The sequence below is a fragment of the Pyxicephalus adspersus genome, chromosome 6, assembly GCF_032062135.1.
Source record: "Pyxicephalus adspersus chromosome 6, UCB_Pads_2.0, whole genome shotgun sequence".
Lineage (NCBI taxonomy): Eukaryota > Metazoa > Chordata > Amphibia > Anura > Pyxicephalidae > Pyxicephalus > Pyxicephalus adspersus.
The window spans coordinates 5,035,559-5,057,673 of NC_092863.1; the positions used below are offsets into that span (position 1 = coordinate 5,035,559).

A 22,115-nucleotide genomic window follows, 5' to 3' on the forward strand; every position below is an offset into this window, starting at 1 on the left:
TTGTGCATTAATAGGAGTGGAAAGATGCAGGAAAACTAATAAATGCCTGGAATTTACCATAAAGATAACGTACATGTTTTTACCGTATGTTGGCACAACTATCAGCCAGATAACGTGTATATAATACCAATAAATCCCAGCATACAGAGCCACATACCATCCCAGTCTGTAAGTAAACAATGTCTGAATTATCTGGCAACAGGTACAGCTTAAGGTATAAAAATAGCTGACACACCCAGCAAGCACTGCTACAATTTCACACGTACTGGAATGTAATTAAATCGCTTGGTACCTAGTTATTGGGTCCAGCACAATGACACTTGGGAGGCAGGAACAATGACACACTGACACTAAGGGGTTCAGAACCATGATATGCGGAACTTTGGGGTCCCAGGTTAATGGCATACTGACTGCTCTGGTTCCAAAACAATGACACATTAACATGTGGGTTCTCAAAACAATGGTTTATTGACACTTGGGGTACCAGAACAAAGGCACACTGACACTTGGGGTACCAGAACAAAGGCACACTGACACTTGGGGTACCAGAACAAAGACACACTGACACTTGGGGTACCAGAACAAAGGCACACTGACACTTGGGGTACCAGAACAAAGGCACACTGATACTTGGGGTACCAGAACAATGGCACATTGACACTTGGGGTACCAGAAGAATGGCACATTGACACTTGGGGTCCCAGAACAATGGCACATTGACACTTGGGGTACCAGAACAATGGCACATTGACACTTGGGGTCCCAGAACAATGGCACATTGACACTTGGGGTCCCAGAACAATGGCACACTAACACTTGTGGTCCCAGAACATTGGAACAATAACACATGGGGTATCAGAACAATGGCACAATAACACATGGGGTCACAGAACAATGGCACACTAACATTTGAGGTCCCGGAACAATGGCACACTAACACTTGGTGTCCCAGAGCAAAGGCCTGCTAACACTTTAAGGTCCCATTGCATTGATACACTAGCACAGGGTTTTACAGCACAAAAACCATGACCCTTGGGGTCCCAGGAAAATGACACACTGACAATTGAGGTCCCAGAACAATGATACACTAACATTTGGGGTCCAAGAACAACACGCACTGCAAATCCCATAATGACAATGCCATACTGACACTCGGAGATCCCAAAGCTATGACACCCTGACACTTGAGGGTCCCCCGAGAAATGATACCTGGACACAGGGTCTCAGAACAATGAAATAATGACCCTTGGGATCTCAGGTAAATGGCACACAAGCCCCATAACAATGTCACATTGAAACTTGGAGGTCCCAAAGCAATGACACCCCAACACTTACAGGGTCCCAGAGCAATAATCCACTGGGGTCCATGAAAAAATAAAACATTCTGAAACTTTATCCTACTCGTACAACCTTTCCAGCCACAGTAAGGTTAAGTGCTGCCTGTGTGATGTACGAAATGACTGCGAGGCATGTTGGGACAGGATTGATGTAGACATCCCATGTTATTCCTCGCACAGAAGACCAGATGTAATCTTTAGATTGGATCTCATGATGGCCTTTGTTGGGGATAAGCTGTTAAATAAACTGTGTGCGAGTGAGCTGCCATTTATTGTACTGAGCTGATTTCCGGATGTGGTAAAATAAGCATACAGTGTAAATTGCAGTAATTCCCTGCCCAACGGGAAGATGTGACAGAAAGATATACACGTATCAGGAACACAAAACTGCTGCAGAATGGCCACATTAATCTCTGTGCATTCAGTATTCATACCAATTGTGTGCCTAAATCATTATAAAAATGTATACATTTTCATTGTATTGTTTATAATTTAATCATTAAAACATTTTCAACCCCACTTGAACAACTGAAAAGCTTTAATAACAAGACTGAGAGATTGCGTTTACCAGACTCACCCGCTTGACTATATTTCCAATCTGATCCTAACAACAATTGTAAATCTTTTCTATTCTTTGTCTCCATCCTAATCTTATACCACAAACCGCAGAATAATTTCCCCAATAAATGCTGCATCACACAATCATCAGCCAGTGAACCCCCTCCAAAACTGAAGATTGTTCTCATTTCTCCGAGCCTCCACCAAGCTGCACAAAGGTAAGGTGAAGCTAGTTCTTTAACTCATTCTTCAACAATTCTTTGCCACCATTACCAAAGGTGCATTGTCTACTAATAAAGCTAGTGTTCAAAAATATATATATGTCCCCTTTAGGTAATGTCTGGCAACTGGGAACATCTTATGGAGACTCCAGAGATTTGGCTTCTCGGTTCATAAAGTTTGTAGTATGATTCTCATCAAGAGTTTTAGATGGTATCACCTAACCTGAGATGTTTCTGTTATTATTAAACAGGATTTATATAGCGCCAACATATTACACAGCGCTGTACATTAAATAGGGGTTGCAAATGGCAGACTAATACAGAGAGTGATATAGGAGGAAAGGACCCTGCCCCGAAGAGCTTACAATCTCTGTTTTCATTACTTTCTCTATAACCTAGTTAAGAATTCCTTGAGAGTCCCTTGAAGTGTCTGTGCCAGGAAATAACGGCAGAGATTGTACAAATTGGTTCCCCCCTGCCCACCTATATAGGAGACAATACTAGGAATTAGATCTCCAGCACCGACCAAAGGCTGAAATATTGGTTCTTGGTGAATTAAGTTATCTAGGCCCTTATTTACAACTCACAGTCGTCCGATAGGTATATATAGGAATAGGGGCAAAACATGAATAATCTTCTACCAGCTTTTATGATTTTACATAGCAAGCAGTAACAAAACTACAATGTGACTTTTCTTGCTTCCATGCTATCTGGGCAGCGTTGTACGTCACCAACACTTTAAATGAACCATTTGGGACATATAATTATGTACAAAAATAACTGGCTGCTACAGACTCCAAGTCAGTCACCAAGGGACATAGCTTGCCCTGACTCACTATGGGAGAAACAGAAAATCTTCAGCCTAAAGCTAAATTAGAATTCTGAAATTGAAGGCGAGTTCAGTATATGCAGGAAAAAAAATCTGCATTCTATAGGAATTTTTGGGTCATGTGGAGATGCCAGGGCCAGCATTGTTCATGTAAAGCAACACTGGGCCAAATGCAATCTATGATGAGGATCAGCTTAGTTCATACTAAGTCAGATCCAGACCAGCCTGGGAAAAAGCCCAAGGCTTGCAAAGATTATGATTGACTAAACATATGCCGAGACACAACCAGTACCTAGTGAGACATTTCATGGCCTACTTGGTCCATGATGAATCAAAGCAAAGCTCAGCTTGAGCCAGACTAATACAGTGAAGCCTAGTTCAGTGCAAAACTAAGGACCAAACCTAATTCCACCCATGGTGAAAAAATACTCTTAGGTAATGGCTCTTAGGTTTGTCCTAGGTGAGGACCTAACATGCAGCCAAAGTAACTACAAGTGTGTAATCCATAAAAAGATGAAGGACAAGCAAACATGGTAGAGAAACCTCACCGCAGGCAAAAAGCCAGGGCAGACCATAAACAAACAAAGGAATCCTAAGAACAGCACTCAGAATTCACAGAGCGGATACCAAAGTACACACGGGTCACCTTTTACTCGTCATGTCAAAAGCCGGCTAGTGTGCCTGCAATGTAATTCCCTGTGCCCACCAATAGATGCCACATACCTATGCTGGATACCAGTGCACATGAGCCTAGGAAAAAGACTTTGGTATGGGGATCAGATAAGTGCACAGTAGACGAGCATCATCGTCCGCGAAAAACGCGGGTGCTGCTAATTCCACAAACTGGAGACAAATGCAATAACTCAGTGTATTTCAGTATACACTGGGATTCACCCCATGCTAGTACATACAGGTCCTCTTTAGGTCTAGCCAATGAGACCCTGACAGAACTCAGTTGTCCTGAAACAGCTAAAAAAAGGCGCCATAAGCTGTCTGGTCCAGGCAAGCAATGAATATAGTTTTTCTTCTGTGCAGATGAAAGATCCATCCGAAGTGTCTTTCTAATAATTTAAGTGCAGGGCGGAGGATCCTGTAACGCAGCCATTTCCTCTGCCCTGGCAGAGATGGAAGAATCGGAGGACAACAAGGATAAGATATACAGAGCGTCACTGTCTATCGTTGTTGGGCGCCAAAGACTATTACTCCTGTCCGACCGCACGGCTACTCCTTAAAGGGGAAAAAAGCTCAGACGGTGTTATTATCAAGCAAAACAAGAGACACAAATCCACCATAAAGCGAAATAAAAGATTTTTATAAAGGCCTGTAGGCTTTTGAAGAAATGAAATGACACTTGAAAGATGCCATACATACTTTAATTGTGATGCTGAACTAAATCACAGATACAAAACAAAGAGCTAAGGAGGGCTGACAACAGTGCTGTTTTCAGCATAGCATTGGCATGGGAATGAGCTCATGAGATTGATTGAAGATTAACGATTTTTTTGTAATTGTAGCATTTCTAAAGAGATAAAACATTGGGAAATGGTATAAAGATATCCTGTGTTTCTCAACCAACCAGAGTTCCTCCAGAGGTTGCTAGGTGTTCTTTGAGCAATTTATGCCTCTCATTATATTTTTGGCTTTAATGGTGGCATTCTTCCTACTGATTAACACACTATATATACTGTGAGCTGTGGATACAGTAATAATTCCCTGAGGACCTGAAAGTTATTTCAAGGGTCCCCCCATGTTAAGAAAGTTACGAAACACCGATCTAAACATACTGATATGCAGACGTTCCTATAGCTGTCCTCTACATCACTATAGAACAAAGAAGGTGGTTGGAAGATCCATCAAACGGTACGGGGGACAAGGTTGTTGTGAAATTTCTCTCCCACCAAGCAGTGTTTATTGGCATGGGCAGGATATACAAGTGTTCCCCATTTTACAAGAAGTTATATAAGTGATAAATGCATTCTATTAATGCAACAACTCCATAATCTTAGCTTGACATGTGGAAGTTCCAGCACAAGCAGTCAGACTTTGCTGTGGTGTACATAAAAAAATCAAAATCATGACTTGCCAACCTGCTCCAATCAGCAGCCTTGAGGCGTGTTCTTGACCCAGTTCCTGTGCTGAAGGTCAAGGTTCTGGTCATCCTGCCTACCATTGGGGTCCTGATCCCAAAGTTGGCCAAGAATAATACTTCAGCAGACAAAGCCTTTCCTGCCTATATATTTAGCTTTTTGCCTAGCGTTCATCTTTAAATGCAATCAAGCACAAACACCCTGACTATGACATCACATCAATTTCACGCTGTGATGTCATCGCTTTGAAATCCTCTTTGCTAAACTCATAAATATCACATGATCGTGTGGTGAGTCATCGGCAGCAGCTGCTGGTGACTGTGTGACACTCGGAGAACTGAACCCATGTAAAATGATGCACATTTTCCTCATACAAAATCAAAAAAAATTAGCCATTAAAAGTTCTCCAGCTTTAGAGGGTGCGGACTGTCTGGCTGGGGTGCAGAACACCCAATTTATGATGATCTGGATGTATGCAGGGACTGCCAACTGGATGATCCAAAAGGACAAACTCCCCACACATACCAAGCTGCAAGAGATGGTGCCGAGGGCAAAAACAGGCAGTGGTGTGATCCTCTAAGAATCAAACTGACCGACATGATGGCTGGCATCAGGAGAATCACTGCGGAAAATATTTAATGCTTTACAAGTGTATGTGTGGGCAAAAAAAAAAAATGCAATGTATCTCGGAAACTTGAAATTTGGGAATTTATTTTTTCTGCACTGAGATAAGCACTGTTGTCAGTCTTGCCTGGACTATTTAATACCTCCTCCACCTAAAAAGTGCTTGAGATGAGATTAGGAGGACCTAAAAACCATGCAGAAAGGAAAAAAAAGGCAACCTAATATATATAATATTTTGGACATGTTTTAGAATTTAGGATTTACTAACAACCTAAAGTTTATTTTATATTTCCAGTTTTTGCCTTGTGCCAGCCTGGAAGCAGTGAACTCTCTGCAGAGGTCTGACATGTTCATGTTTTCCGATTGGAGAGCTTTGATTCACTGCAGGGAGAACACAATGTTCCTTCTTCAGACATTTCACTGCAATTTCTTATCAGTCTCAACAGGCTTTGTTAAGACCCGTGGCGGGAAAAGACATTTCCGTGTGGCTCACCTTGCCAGCCGCTTGACTGCCCACACCACTGCGCTGGTTCTTAATGAATCTATATTTGCACATTATATATCAGTCGGTAGCACTGAACCATGCACTACCGCCCCATTTGTTCCTAATACACTGGCACAGGTGAGAGGAAGAGACAAAGGCACTGCCACTCTGAACAAAGCCTTAATGATATTTCAAAATTCTTTTTCAATATCTGTTGATCTGCAAATTTAATTCTAATAATCCCTGCAAATCCCTGTAATTTGTGTTTCCGGTAATAGAGTGACAACAATCTCTGTGCTCTTTCTCTGCCGCATTTCTTCCGATGAAGACGAAGAAACGTTACTTTAAAAAATCCAAAAGATGCAATTTGCTTAAAATTTACATATTTGTGAAAGTTGTTTTTTTCAAATTCAGAAAACTAAAAAACTTTTTTTTATTGAAGAAAGATTGTTCAGAACCACTGCCACCTACAAATACACTAACAAGTGGTGTCAGCTTGAAAAGTAACACGGAATTCATTCTACAAATTAAATCCAAGCAGCCAAAAACCCATACAATGTACACTAAATGCCCTCCCTTGCTCATTTTCCTAGCCGCCTCGCTCTTTTGAACCCGACCATCATCTGGTTTCGGCCTCTCCAGCACAGAAGGGGTTCTGGCAAGCAGCTCGAAAGATGTTATTATGCCGCCTAATGGGACTGTGTCCATTCACGCTTCATGTTGCAGGGTGAATCACCGAGGGCCTTGCTTTGAACTCTGCAGAGCTGCCAGCTTCCTGCTCCCTTCTCATCCTATACAGTAATTATGACTTCAAAGGACAGAACAAACCTGTCGGGTCATGTACAATCTCGAGAACTGCTGGGACGGTGTCTGCACTACAGTCATGCACCTGAAAAACAACGCACTCTGCTGCGCAGCTCTTGGCACGCCGCAACGGCAGCACTGGAAGACCTTGGACAAGCAAGAGCAACATACGATCAAAAAAAACTTTACATTTAAAGCCCAAATGTACCCAAAAAGTGTGTTTTGTTTATCTTTACTTTCACCCCTCTGAATCTGGCCATACATGCAGCAGATTTTGGACAAATTTTAAATATTTGGAGCTGTCAAGAATCAATAAAATGATCCTAAGTAATCACCCATGAATAACTAATCCACCACCCAAAACTTTGATTACCAAAATTCAGCTTCAATACAAAAACTACAGCAACGGCATTGAAAGTGATGAGATTTTTTATCCCACCTCTTTGCAATTAATAGAAACCGCTAGTGAAGGACTTCCATTAGTTTGCAGGAAAAGAATTGCTGGCTTAAGGAAAAAAATTCCTTCCACCTAGAAAAAACACAAAGCCAGGTAGATGGGGAGTTTAGATCTATCACATGGAATGAATTAGATACACAATACTTAATTTATTATTAAACAAATAATGGAAAATCTGTGCAACATCAAAATGAATATGGAAATAATAGGACGAAAACCTTTTCTGGATTCTAGGTAAAATATGTCGTAAATACTTCTTACAAGTAACAATTTTCAAACAATTTGTTTCAGATACAATAGTACAACCCAGTGGTGATGTTAACGTGGGCTAAATGAATCAAAAAACTTACCTATTAGGGGAAAAACCCAGCACAGCCTTTTAAAGAGGAAAACTGTGCCAAGTACACTGAAAAAAGTGCAAGGATTGATAAAAAGTATCAAAAGCTATCATTTCCATGTTAATATTAAGGAAAAAATAATTTTAAGTAATGTTTCTTTTTTTTGGTATCTCAATGCTGCTAATTCTACTTTTTGTCCTCATCGTCTTGCCGGGTTTGGCACAGATTTGGATCCTGAGGTTTATTTGATGATGAGAGAATAACTAGACAGGTTGGTGGTTAAAAGAAACCAAAAAACCCTCCACTTCTATCACAAATCTTAAAAATAAGGAGTGTAGCAACTGACCCACTCCTGCTCTAGAAAGACATGTAGGATTGCCCCCTTGGTACTTACCTAAATTGACAAAACTCATGACCATGTCGGCATCATTGAGGAAGTTGTTGTCATGCTGGCTGGCTAGCGGTGGACCCTGTGTGGTAAAGATGGGCTTATAGGGGTAAGAAAACCCCTCGGCTTCTTCTTCCTCCACCGTCATCGCGTTGTACAAATCCAACATGAACATGGGGGCCGAATTCTGCTTCCCATACAAGTGTGGCCGTGGTCTGTGCGGCAGTCCCAAGATGGACAATATCTCCCTCTGCATCTCCCGGCGCTCCTGGCTGCGCAGCCTTCTTTGGATGAAACTGGAATGGACCTCATTGTCTAAGGTGAAGTCGGCCAGGATGGACCTCAACAGCAGGTAGCCGTAGAGCACCGCGGACGTGGTCTTGGTGTTAAGAAAAACATTCATTTCCCCTGGATGGGTAAGGCAAAGCTCAGAGCACCTGCAGTTCTATCCAAAGGGGAGATCATAAAGAGAGGACCATAAAACCAATGTGAAGCATCGACTTGGAGAGTGGACCCTGTTCAGGGCTTGCTGGTGGCTTCCTGAGCATCAGCTAAAGCCGGTCATCTCCGAAGACTTTTTGGTAGGGTGTCCAAATAGAGATAAAGTGGAAAAGCTCTGCTGTTTTTCTCCTTCAGGACCCAAAGAGTCTGCCCTGTTCCTTTGCAAAGTGTAACTGGTGGTTTGTGAATGCAGAGGCAGCAGGAGGCTGAATGTGATGGGAGGGGAAGGGAATCTGGGAGGAGGGAGTACAAGCAAAGAAAGAAAGTTTGGTGCACAAGATACCACCAGGTTGATTTTCTGGATGTTCGGGGCTGTAAAAAAAAAAAATAAAGGATGGGCAGAGCCCTGTTGGTTAATTTAAAGTAAACAAATTAAGGATGGTCTGTGTCTCCTCTGCTGTCCCAGGTCAGCACTGCTGCTTGCTATTGGGAAGACAGCAATTATCATGGCTTTTATCTGCTACAAGAATAGGAGGTGGCTGTCTAAGGAGCGGGCAGAACAAGAGGATCCCTTCAGCCCAGGGAGGATGATGCCCCCATGCTGTGTTAAGAGATAAGGTCATGGGCACAACAGATTAAACAACACAACTATACAAAAGGACAAATTCTAGGCAAGACCAGACTAGCATTGGTGACCAACATAAAATTCTAGGAACAAAAATGATAAAAGGCAACGCATCCCACTAAATGATTTCCAGTTTGAGAATTTTTTTTGTTTTAAGTACAGGTAATTGTTTTTAGGAAACAGTTAATCGTGGGGGGATGCAATCAAAAAAACATCTGCAACTACTTAAAGTTAAAATAATTGGGAAATGCTGACTGATTACTCAATAACTGTAGGATTAATTTAAACAAAATGTTTACTATATTAGCTTTTAGCTCCTGGATTTTTTTTTGCTGCAGGGCATGACGGCTTTCTAAAACAAACTTCCTTGGTTTGGTTGGAACGCAAACCCTAAAAAAACACTTTCGCAGTCTGTAACCCTAACACTGGCCCTCCTTATAACCCCAACCATATTAATAACAAAAATACTCCAGTCTGTAACTCTAACCAATCCTGTAACCCCAATAATCACATCACTAACCCAGTCTAGAACCTTAACCCTTCCTGTAACTCCAACCATAATAATCACAACAATCCCCCCCAGCCTTTAACCCTAACACTGACCTTCCCTGTAACCCCAACCCTACCAATAACATCACTACCCTTGTCTGTAATCCTAAAACTCACCCTCCCTGTAACCCCCAACTCTAATAATACCAATACTATTCCAGTCTGTAACCCTAACCCTCCTTGTAACATCTAGCCCTAATATTCTCAACACTACCCCAGTCTGTAACCTTAATACTGACCCTCCTTGTAACCCCAATACTAATCCTCCTTCTAAACTTCACAGTCACTCTTCTTGTATCCTTCACAATATCTCTCTGAAAAAAAATGGATTCACCCAGTACTATCACCTTTTTATCCTAACACTAAACCTCTCCATAACCTTGAAGCTGACCTCCTTTCTGTAATGCTAACACAAATCCTGTAAGTGACTCCAACACTACCCCTACCTGTAAAACGTCCACTGACCCCTACACTGTAGCAGTAACACATGCACATTTTAGATTGTAAGCTCTTCACGGCAGGCTTCTCCTCCTCCTGTGTCACTGTCTGTATCCGTCTGTCATTTGCAACCCCTATTTAATGTACAGCGCTGTGTAATATGTTATATAAATACTGTTTAATAATAATATTAACAATAATTCTATAACTCCAACACTGTCCATTCCTGTAGCACTAACCCTTCCTGTAATGCTTATTCTCCCAGTAATTCTAACACTAATCCACCATGTAACTCCTTTCCAATTACTCCCTGTGGACTACAGAACACCTCTCTCCTCGCTATAAGCTGAGATGTTCTGTAGTCCAGCAAGGAAAAACTGAGCTCAGCTAACAAGACTGCTGAGAATGTTTAATGTAGCAGAGGCAGCATTGTCAGCTCACTACAAAAATGTAGGCGCTTGTCTGATTTCTGGACAAGCAGCAGGTATTTTTTCTGGTCTTATATTGTATAGGTAGAGCAGTGACGTCCTACATTTCTTTTTTAATTTTGTCCAGACATTGGCCAGACTTACAAAAGACAATTCATATAAACCATATTACCAAAAATCACTCCCTACACAGCAAATATCTTAAGAACTGAAACGATTGTGTGCTGGCAAAAGTTACAGCGAGCATTGGAAATGATTATTCAATCATCTAAAGATGGGAAACAGACGTAAAAATAAAAAAGTCCGGCCAATGTCAAAATCATATCAATGTCACCTGTTTCTTAGGTATGACACCCGGGGGTCGAACGTTTATACATCTGCATAATTATAATAAAGAACAGAGCACAGCACCCTCTGACATCATAGAGGAACAGAGGTGGTCAGAGTGCTAGACTCAGGGAAAAGCTGCCCGAGCCTCTTATCTGTAAGGAAATATCAGTAATTTGTACAAGTTACCTCTCAGGAATATAGATCTTCCAGGAGTGGACAGCAGGCACCAGGCTAAAAATTAGGTTCGGCAACTTGTCACCTTACCGAAATGGCCAGATACAGTCTACCTACCGAAAAAAAAGGAAAATTATTTATTGCCCCAAGTGCATAGTATATGGAGCTGCAGGATGTTCACTTTGTGAGAATATCACACAGTAATAAAACATGCTGATAAAGTAGGTCTCTGCTTTAAACAGGCACCCCTCAGTGCCATTATCAGCCAGGATAGGGCACCCCAGGGAGGGTAAAATAAAGGTGTTTACATCTTTGTAGCAGATGTTCCTTGGCTGAGCCTTGTCAACGGGAAAATCTATCCATTAGGTCAGGTTGGCTGATTGACCTATAAGAGTCCTCTCCCCATAGATACAAGAAAACATGGCAACCGAACATGCATGTTATTGATGCCATCATCTGTAACATGCAAGGTCCAGCCAGCAAGTAATGTCTGGAGGCTGCTTAAAAGCAATTGCAAGCCAACCCTCTATCACCTGGAGTAATCTGTCACATTCCAGACAGGAGACAGGAGACTCTAATTGATATGCAAAGTGGCATTTCCTTTGGTAAATTGTCTACGGCTCCACCTTGAGCCCTCAGCCTGCTATGTATCTTGTCTGAAAGTGCGAGAATCTCCAGAGTGTGACTTTTCAGCTTCATTTTTCAACATTTGTGGAATAAATCATTTTTATGTACTTTAATTACCGATATGTAAAACATTTGTGTCATCCCTGAAGGGGCTTCTTAGTCCAGGAAGTAGATGGTGACTCTGGATGATGGCAAAGATGATTCCAACGGAGAAAAGCAGATAAAGGCATTTCCAGGGGAGTACTGTGATCTCTATGAGAAAGGAAGAATTTCTGAAAGTGTTACAATGGCACAATACTTAGCATACATCCACTTATCATTAAAAGTAATAGCACCAGGTGCTAAGTCCAAAATTTGTCAGTCCTGTAAAGTCTGGACTTGCATAGCGTCACCTCTCTTCAGGGATACAGAATTGAGCAGACAATGAAGAACCTTAAAGTTCAGCCACTCAATGTTCAAAAACTGTACACTGTGTAACTCTTAGGACTGGATGGAGAGAAATATAAATCATTTGGAGTGTACAACAGCTCCTTTATACAGTTCATCTGTTCTGCATATTCTGCTTCACCCCATACATTTGATGGGGAGATCCTATAAATACCTCTCCTACCCTACAGCAGCTAAGAAAGTCTGCAAGCGGCTTTATACAGCTGATCCCATACACTGTGCATCCAAATGTTCAAACATTGCTATGTTCTCTTGTGAATGTCATTGAGCTGACAGTGATAAATCAGGAACAAAAAACTGGGGATTTCTCCCTCGAGTCACCTGCGTGTATGCTCTGCAGCAAAAAGGAAGCTTTATCCAAGCCTTGCAGAGTATTTCAGGCATCTGGCCGGCCTATAGAAGACAGCCCTAAGTGGCAGTGGGGAATTTGCAGATCCTTCCTGTGATGCAACACACTCTTATCTGACTATAACTCAAAAGATAAGGACTGTTGGAGCAAACATTCCTATAATCCAGACAGCCAGGAGACAAACTGCAGATCTCAGCTTCACTCAGATAATTCACATTTCTCCTACAGGAGAGGCTGAATACTGAATCACCCTAGGCACCTATATTATAGGGAGTAAATGTTATGTACACTGGATTAGTGTCCTATCTCTGTAAGACATTGATTTTTTATTCTGTCGTTTTACAATTCTTGGTTGGTGGTGTTTTAAGTAACTAAAGCTACGTACACACTTCCAATTATTATCGTTGGAAAACGAACGACGAACGATCCTGCACGATATCTACGAACGATCGTATAGCACCGATCCTGCACATAGAGATAACAACACGATCGTTCGTAGATATTGTACACACAATAGATACGATCGTTTGAACGATAGAGGAACTATGTGCACGACAGGAAAGTGAACGAACGTTCGTTCATTACGCATGCTCAGCCCATGGACGATCAACGAACGACCGTACACACGAACGATGTTCAACGATCGTCGTCCAATCCGATCCGCCGGTCCGGTCGTTCGTTTCCAGCGACTTTCCTCGTTCGTCGGCGTCGTTGGTTACTTTTTTACGAACGATTTTTTGCCCAATCGATCGTTCGTCGTTCGATTGGAACGATAAAAATTGGAAGTGTGTACGCACCTTTATGAACAATTAGAATATTATTTGTCCTCATGAAAAGACAGCTGGATTGGGAAAGTGCCATCCATAGATAACCAGACAAAGGCACATAATGCGTCAGTGACAATGCAGGTGCTTCCCGGTGAGTAAACACTGCATTTGCTTTAAAAAGTGGCTGCTGCATCAAAGAAAAAAAGAGACAAAGACTCTTCCCTATTCATCATGCTGTCTGCTCCATTCTGTCCCATTGGCTATAAACTGTGATAAGGCCAATAAAGGAGCAAGAAAAGCAGATGAAAATCTCCCAAAAAAAGTAAATACATTGATCTGACAAAACATTACAACTACCTGCTTAATGCTGTGCTAATTAAAGAGCTGAGACCCCTTGAGGTATGGATGCCTTAAAACCTCTGAAGGTGTCCTATGGTATCTGGTAGCAGATAAACAAATCCTTTAGGTCACACTGCTTCTGCCAGCCTGCTTCTTTCTATAGTGCACCCTACTGCCACCTATTCTCACCTAAACAATGGACATACAGCACGTGTTATGCACGGTTTGTTCTCCTATTCTCTCTTTGCCAGTATTACATTATTTTAGGAATTATCATACAGTACCTTCTCTGCAGGATCACATTAACCGACCAGGCTTCACCCATCATTCCCATCAATGAGCCCTGGTGCCATTTTTGGTGGGTACTAACTACTACATCCCTGAGACAGCTCACAAGACCTGCGATTTTACACATGCTCTGCCCTGTCAAACCATCACAATCTGGTGCGAGTCAAAGTGCAGTGTTCCCCCCACTTTTCCCTAACCACTTGGCTATGTTTGGGTGGTTACTGAAAAGTTGGGTCACAATAGATTGGCCACCCCCAGACTACAGCTTTTTCCCATCCAGCTTAAAAAAATTTCTGGGGAGAATACAGAAAGTTGCTGAGAACTTTTCACTTACACATTTTCCTGCTTCAAGAACTGATTGTTTGCTTGTGGCCTAATAAATCTAAAAATGCACTTCACCCTAAACCCATGGTCAAGTGACAATGACTTGATTTGATCTTTAATGTGGGAGGCAAGGTCAATGTCGCTTTCTGCTGACATGGACAATGTAAGAGCAGCAACAAGACCGGTTGGCTGGCCTAAGGCACAGCTTCCTATTGAAATTGGGTATTTTATTCCCCAGAGTAGAGTTAGCGATGTGTAAAAAAGTTTTGTTAGGAGTAAAGCATTAATGAACTGCCGGGGGAATAACACAGGTGCCCTTTAAGATCTGCAGAACACTACTTACAATGAAGGAATATATTTATATCGACAGCCCGTCGCTAGTTGTCATGTTCTCCAGCCTGGTTACATCACATTCTGCCTCAAAATCCATCCCGCGTAGCCTGGCAGACGGTCTCTCCCAGCGGTCCAGCCTCATTTGCATACCTGGCCGTGCGCCTATCAATGGAAGTCGTCCAACTGGCTGATAACATCGCGCACCATATGTTCGAAGCGACTGTTTAACTAAAATGAACTTCAACAGCAAAAACTTGAGCCCTAGCGATGGAAGCAATTTAACAATTGCTTCCAAAATCAGTTTGCATGAGGAGCGAAAGTGGTTTTGCATTACCAGCCCCATAAATTAGAAAAAAAGGGGGGAAAAAAACGAAATCTGGCCAGAAATTGTTACCATGCACAGCCTGGGCTGTTCGTGACGAGTCAGAAAAGTTTTATGTGCTCAGTGAGATCCTGATTTTTACTGCATCGGACACGCGGTAATGGATACCCATCAGATGTTCAGATTTCCCCTCATGCTGAGGCTGTAAAAAACAAAAAATATAACGCTGACTTTACTTTGCCTACGCTGCACCTTCTCACCCACTGCTATTAAAAAGATTCTATAGACAAGCAGGTTATTATTAAAAATGTATGGCAAGTTATTATATTATAGATGTTAACTCAAACATGCTGATATTTAGTTTGCAAAAGCACTGTGCAGTATAAACATTGTATGCACTCGATCCATCGATGGCTGAACATGATTGCTTTAGTTATCATTAAAGCAATGTGTATCACTGGCATGGCAGGTGTTATTATTGCAAGGACATAATTGCTGCAGACTCCTCTTCTGGATTCTACGGGGACCCTGCTGCTTAACATTCAATAGGAAATCGACTTTAAAGAGACCCAAACTGCTGCATCTATAACCTGTGGGTACTTTGCTTGCACATACATTCAGCTTCCGGCAAACGCTCTGGTCGCGGGTAAACACTTTCCTTTTTATTTATTAGGGGTGTAACCGACATTTCCTAGTTCATTCTGAAAGGTACCAGGCAAAAGATTCACTGTCAGAGGATTAGAATGTTCTCAACACAAATTTAATATGACAACTGAAAACCTAAACTATGCGAAACATGTCGGTTAAGGAAATAAACATCTTTTCATCCAACTTGTTAACATTTGTGATGCATTTTCTAAGGTCCCATGGTGTTCCCTGCATAGAAATCATTGGATGCTGATGTTCGCCATGACGTCAAACACTTGCAACCAGTTATAGAGATTAGCAGCAGATTCATGTCACTGACCCAACATTCCAGTAGTTCCTCAAAGCATCTTTCACACTCATGTCCATGTACGTCAGAGAGAAATAAAAACACTGGCTGTCCAAAGAATTCATGTGAACTTTCCTACCTTATTATTATGTCTATTGGGACAAGGGGTCGAGGAACACCAGTCAGCAGGAATCCATATCGGAAGTCAGGTTATCTGCGAGGTCATGGACTTCAAACTCACTTCTATTTTTAGGACAGGAATCTGTTTTCAAGGTGCTGGGTAATATGCGGAAGCATCCAGGTTTTCTACACAATAGAAAAGTATAAATTCATCTGTGGGGATTAAATTTGCAAAAAAAGACACATCTACATTTACATATATGCTTTAATTTTAGTATAACTCATTACTAAAGGTAAACTCCAGGCAGCTGTATACAATGTGGAATACATAAATGGGAACAGCTCAGGTGTTCAGTGATTGTGATATCTGTATGATTGTTTCAGGTGTGTGACTGCATCTACTGACACCAACACATCAGATTTATATCCAGGGAATCGACATTCTTTATAATCAATGGCAGCTCACATGATCTCTCTATGGTAGGTCTGCTTTAAACTCATTTTCTCATTGGCATGATAGCACCTGAAACTAACAACGGGCAGGTAAGGTAAGTACTGATATTGGGCTATTCAAGACAATCACCATATGATTTACAAAACCTTTATATAGTCCAAAGTTCTTTTTAATGAATCCATTCACTTTTTTAAGTCAGGGCAGCCCTCTCATTATGTAGTTTCTGGTAAATCAAAGGAGATTGTACAATCACACTGTAACTTGTATGGGCTATTTGTACTGACAGATTAGCTATCCATGAAACTAGTTAGTATATTTTCTATTTTCAACAGAATTATTATACTTATTGACATATTCTTTATCTTGTGGATGTGCTGGGCAAGTTTCTTTGGCTTGATCATATGAGACAGCAGAAAAAATGGAAATTCCCATCCATGCCCAACACTGCTTTCCAAGACTCTTCAAAAAAGACAATGGTGGACTTGCCTATGCATTTCATGTCCGCATAGCCACCTATAATCTTCCCCAGGGGTGCATGTGGGAGGGTGACAATAGAGGGGGGCAGTTAGCACTTTGTAACAGATGCCTGAATAAGGACCTTTATGACAGGATGACCAGGGATTATGTTAATAAAAGCTAAAGATATTATTTTTACACAGTATATATATATATATATATATATATATATATAGCACTGACATATTAAGCAGCGCTGTACAAAGTCCATAGTCATGTGACTAGCTGTCCTCCAAAGTGGCTCACAATCTAATGTCCCTCCCATAGTTAGGTGTCATTATTACAGTCTAAGGTCAATTTTGAGGGGAAGCCAAATAATCTAACTGCATGTTTTTGGAATGTGGTAGAAAACCGGAGTACCCAGAGGGAGAACCTGCAAACTCCCCCGGACTGAGGGCTCACGGTGCTCCTGGACTGAGAGGCGCTCATACATCATTACATAGCATGTGTTTCCATGTTGGAAAACTGAACCACAGGGGAATAAGTGGTTGTGATTCACTGGACCAAAATAGGAGAAACAGAAAGGATGAGGCAGGTTATTCTGTCCATTTCTATGTCTCCCAATTATTCTCCTGCCCCTTGGTGCAGACCACAAGTGTCTGAGCTGACACTCATTGGTCTGTCACTGGTGTCACCATCAGGAATGAAGTCTACAACAATGGCGTGCGGTCAGCGGCGAATGGCATGCAAAAAGACAGGAAGAGGTTATAAGTGATCACAATGAAAGAATAAAAACATGACAATTGATCAAATTACATAGTACTTTAGTAAATGAAATGTCATTCACGCAAGGTTTACAGCTGGCTGGTTGACATATATTAAAGGTAAATGTGTTTAGCTTTAGTGTGGAAATATCAGACCCACTGCCACATTTTTATTTCTGTTGGGTGATTCACCATAGCATAAAGAGAAAACCACAATTTCATCAAACCAAAATCAAATCATCTAAAGACAAACAAGTTAGAAACAGACAGGGGACACAGACAGCAAACAGCAAATAAACATGATCATTTATTCGCACCTTACAATCTACCAATATGTATATATGGGATATTAGCAACAATGTGCAAGCTTCATAGGTATTTCTATCAAATTATCATTTCATATTTAAAAATGTCATCTATAGTCAGTACAATGAACCAGAAGTTTCTATTAACAAATTTAGAGCTATATAGGATTGGCTGGCTCATATTTATACACATTTATGCGGTACTGGCAGGCTGTACATACACATTGGGGGTACTATAAAATATCTGCCACACCCTGTGAAAGGGAAGGGTTTTCCAGGTATACATAATATGTTATAAAGAGGTACACAGCTTGCAGACTACTGTAATAATGGCAGAGGGTGGCATGGTTCAGAGGGCTAGCTATGCATTCACACAAAACGAATATAAATATTTGCTTATTATTAAAATATATAGAACCAAAGTCAGTCACAGTAACCCAGTTTGACTTTAAAATAAAACATAACTCACACAAGGCAGCCAGGAAGCCATGTTGCTAGGCACCATGGAGACTACACCCAACCCTCCTGGCTTCAGCTCCATAGAACAACATGACAAGCCCCGCCCACCCTTGTGTTCCAGACAGGGTCGCTCTGTGGTGACGTCAGGCAGAGAAGTTCCTCTTCACTAAGGCTGAGCTGTAAGAGTTTGAGGTGAGGCTGAGCCATACAATATAGCTGAATGGAATGTCCAAATATAATTATTATAGGAGGTTTTGTGCCCTTGTTTGGGTACTGCTCTGTTTTCTTAAATGGCACATGTTGCCGTGGTTAGGAGACAAGCAAAATTCAGTGTTGTCAAGGGGAGTTCCAAGCTTTGCTGATTTGACCTGGGTTTCCATTAACAACTGCTACATTGGCACGGTGTATAATCCATTTTATGTATTGTGCTGCAGAAAGTCTCCATCCAATCACATTTTATATTTAGTTAGTGCCCCATCTCTGGTTACCAATCATTGCGACTAGTAGGGTACCATTGTCTTTCAATAAACTTTATTTAAACTTGCAAATATAACAAATTCTTTTTAACACTTTTCATCCAGACGCTAAAAAGTCTTTGCAGAATCTAAGCATTTCCATTCATGTCAAGACATTCTCCAATCTGCCCCATTGGTGCAAGTCTTCTATGTACCAATCTCCTCTGCCCCGTATTGGTTGGCAGTCTCCTCTCCTCCTTATTGGTTGGCAGTCTCCTCTCCTCCTTTTTGGTTGGTGGTCCCTTCTCCCCCTTATTGGTTGGCAGTCTCCTCTCCTCCTTATTGGTTGGCAGTCTCCTCTCCTCCTTTTTGGTTGGCGGTCTCTTCTCCCCCTTATTGGCTGGCAGTCTTCTCTCTACCGGTTTTCTATCTACCAGTCTTCTCTACTCCTTGTTGGTTGACAGTCTCCTCTCCCACTTGTTGGTTGGCTGTCTCCTTTTTCCACTTATTGGTTGGCAGTCTCCTCTCCCGATTATTGGCAGGCAGTCTCTTTTCCCTCTTGTTGGTTGGCCGTCTCCTTTTCTCCTTATTGGTTGGCAGTCTCCTCTCCCCCTTATTGGCTAGCAGTCTTCTATCTACCAGTCTTCTCTACTCCTTGTTGGTTGGCTGTCTCCTCTCCCACTTCTTGGTTGGCTGTCTCCTTTCCCACTTGTTAGTTGGCAGTCTCTTCTCCCCCTTATTGGTTGGCAGTCTCCTCTCCCCCTTATTGGCAGGCAGTCTCTTCTCCCTCTTATTGGCTAGCAGTCTTCTATCCACCAGTCTTCTCTACTCCTTGTTGGTTGGCAGTCTCCTCTCCCTCCTGTTGGTTGGCATTCTCCTCCCCCACTTGTTGGTTGGCAGTCTCCTCTCCCACCTGTTGGTTGGCATTCTCCTCTCCCACTTGTTGGTTGGCAGTCTCGTCTCCTTCTTATTGGTTGGCAGTCGTCTATCCCTCTTGTTGGTTGGCAGTCTCCTATCCCACTTGTTGTTTGGCAGTTTCCTCTCCTTCTTATTGGTTGGCAGTCTCGTCTCCTTCTTATTGGTTGGCAGTCGTCTATCCCTCTTGTTGGTTGGCATTCTCCTCTCCCACTTGTTGTTTGGCATTCTCCTCTCCTTCTTATTGGTTGGCAGTCGTCTATCCCTCTTGTTGGTTGGCAGTCTCCTTTCCCACTTGTTGTTTGGCAGTTTCCTCTCCCACTTTTGCTTGGCATTCTCCTCTCCTTCTTATTGGTTGGCAGTCTTCTATCCCTCTTGTTGGTTTGCAGTCTCTTTTCCCACTTGTTGCTTGGCAGTCTCCTCTCCCACTTTGTGATTGGCAGTCTCCTCTCCCACTTTTTGATTGGCAGTCTCCTCTCCCACTTTTTGATTGGCAGTCTCTCTCCCACTTTTTGATTGGCAGTCTCCTCTCCCACTTTTTGATTGGCAGTCTCCTCTCCCACTTGTTTATTGGCAGTCTCTTCTCCAACTTGTTGGTTGGCAGTTTCTTCTTCAACTTGTTGGTTGGCAGTCTTCTCCCCCCCTTTGTTGGCTGGCAATGACTTCTTTCTGTCATTCTCAAACCTCTTTGAGGTCCGGTTGTCTTCTTTCCTCTATCAGTCTTTTTTCCTCCTTGGCGTGGTTTTGGCATGTTGTCTCCTCTTCCTTGGTGGTATTAGTTTGGCAGTCTCCTTTCCCACTTGTTGGTTGGCAGTCTCCTCTCTCACTTGTTGGTTGGCAGTCTTCTTTCTTACTTGTTGGTTGGCAGTCTCCTCTCCCTCTTGTTGCTTGGCAGTCTCCTCTCCCACTTGTTGGTTGGCAGTCTCCTCTCCCTCCTGTTTTTTGGCAGTCTCCTCTTCCACTTGTTGTTTTGCAGTCTCCTCTCCCACTTGTTGGTTGGCAGTCTTCTCTCACACGTGTTGGTTGGCAGTCTCTTCTCCCACTTGTTGGTTGGCAGTCTTCTCTCCCAAATGTTGGTTGGCAGTCTCCTCTCCCACTTGTTGGTTGAAAGTCTTGTATCTTTTTCAGGCTTCTCTCCCTCTATGTTGGCTGGCAGATATCTCTCTGCCATTCTCAAACCCCATTGAGGTCTGGTTGTCTTCTTTCCTCTATCAGTCTTTTTTCCTCCTTGGCGTTGCTTTGGCATGTTGTCTCCCTTTCCCTGGTTGGCAGTCTCCTCCCCATTTTATTGGTTTGTAGTCTCCTTTTCTCCTACTTGTTAGTTATCAGTCTCCTCTCCCACTTGTTGACTGGCAGCCTCCTCTCCTACTTGTTAGTTGTCAGTCTCTTCTCCCTCTTGTTGCTTAGCAGTCTCCTCCCCTACTTGTTGGTTGGCAGTGTCCTCTCCCATTTGTTCGTTCGGCAGTCTCTTTTCCCACTTGTTGGTTGGCAGGTACCTCTCCCATTTGTTGGTTGGCAGTCTCCTCTCCCTCTTTTTGGTTGGCAGTCTCCTCCCCTATCTGTTGGTTGGCAGTCTCCTCTCCCATTTGTTGGTTGGCAGTCTCTTTTCCCACTTGTTGGTTGGAATGTTACCTCCCCCATTTGTTGGTTGGCTGTCTCATCTCCTGATAATTGGTTTGTGGTCTCCTTTCCCACTTCTTGGTTGGCGGTCTCCTCTCCCTCTTGTTGATTCACAGTCACCTCTTCCACTTGTTGGTTGGCAGTCCCCTCTCCTTCTTAATGGTTGGTCTCCTCTCCTACTTGTTTTTTGGCAGTCTCCTCCCCTACTTGTTGGTTAGCAGTCTCCTCTCCCATTTGTTGGTTGGCAGTCTCTTCTCCCCCTTATTGGCAGGCAGTCTCTTCTCCCTCTTGTTGGTTGGCCGTCTCCTCTTCTCCTTACTATTTGGCGGTCTCCTCTCTCCCTTATTGGCTAGCAGTCCTCTATCTACCAGTCTTCTTTACTCCTTGTTGGTTGGCAGTCTCCTCTCCCTCCTGTTGGTTGGCATTCTCCTCCCCAACTTGTTGGTTGGCAGTCTCCTCTACCACCTTTTGGTTGGCATTCTCCTCTCCCACTTCTTGGTTGGCAATCTCATCTCCTTCTTATTGGTTGGCAGTCGTCTATCCCTCTTGTTGGTTGGCAGTCTCCTATCCCACTTGTTGTTTGGCATTCTCCTCTCCTTCTTATTGGTTGGCAGTCTCCTATCCCACTTGTTGATTGGCAGTCTCCTCTCCCACTTTTTGATTGGCAGTCTCCTGTCCCACTTTTTGATTGGCAGTCTCCTCTCCCACTTTTTGATTGGCAGTCT

The 22,115-nt window shown here is 42.5% G+C and overlaps 2 protein-coding genes across 3 annotated transcripts in view; one reads left to right on the forward strand and one right to left on the reverse strand.

Annotated features, from left to right (window-relative positions):
- The window catches only part of BMP7 (bone morphogenetic protein 7), a 33,496-nt gene extending 24,556 nt beyond the window's left edge, over window positions 1–8,940 (reverse strand). Inside the window, exon 1 of one of the 2 annotated variants that reach the window (XM_072414223.1) lies at window positions 8,134–8,940. In XM_072414223.1, the coding sequence (XP_072270324.1) occupies window positions 8,134–8,530 (397 nt within the window). In that variant the 5' untranslated portion in view covers window positions 8,531–8,940. The remainder of the gene's footprint in view (window positions 1–8,133) is intronic. The other variant, XM_072414224.1, reaches the window with a different exon arrangement.
- Window positions 8,941–18,528: 9,588 nt separating this feature from the next.
- Window positions 18,529–22,115, forward strand: part of SPO11 (SPO11 initiator of meiotic double strand breaks) — a 29,345-nt gene continuing 25,758 nt past the window's right edge. The window contains exon 1 of the mRNA XM_072414227.1: window positions 18,529–18,592. The gene's annotated coding sequence lies outside the window, so the exon portion shown is untranslated. The remainder of the gene's footprint in view (window positions 18,593–22,115) is intronic.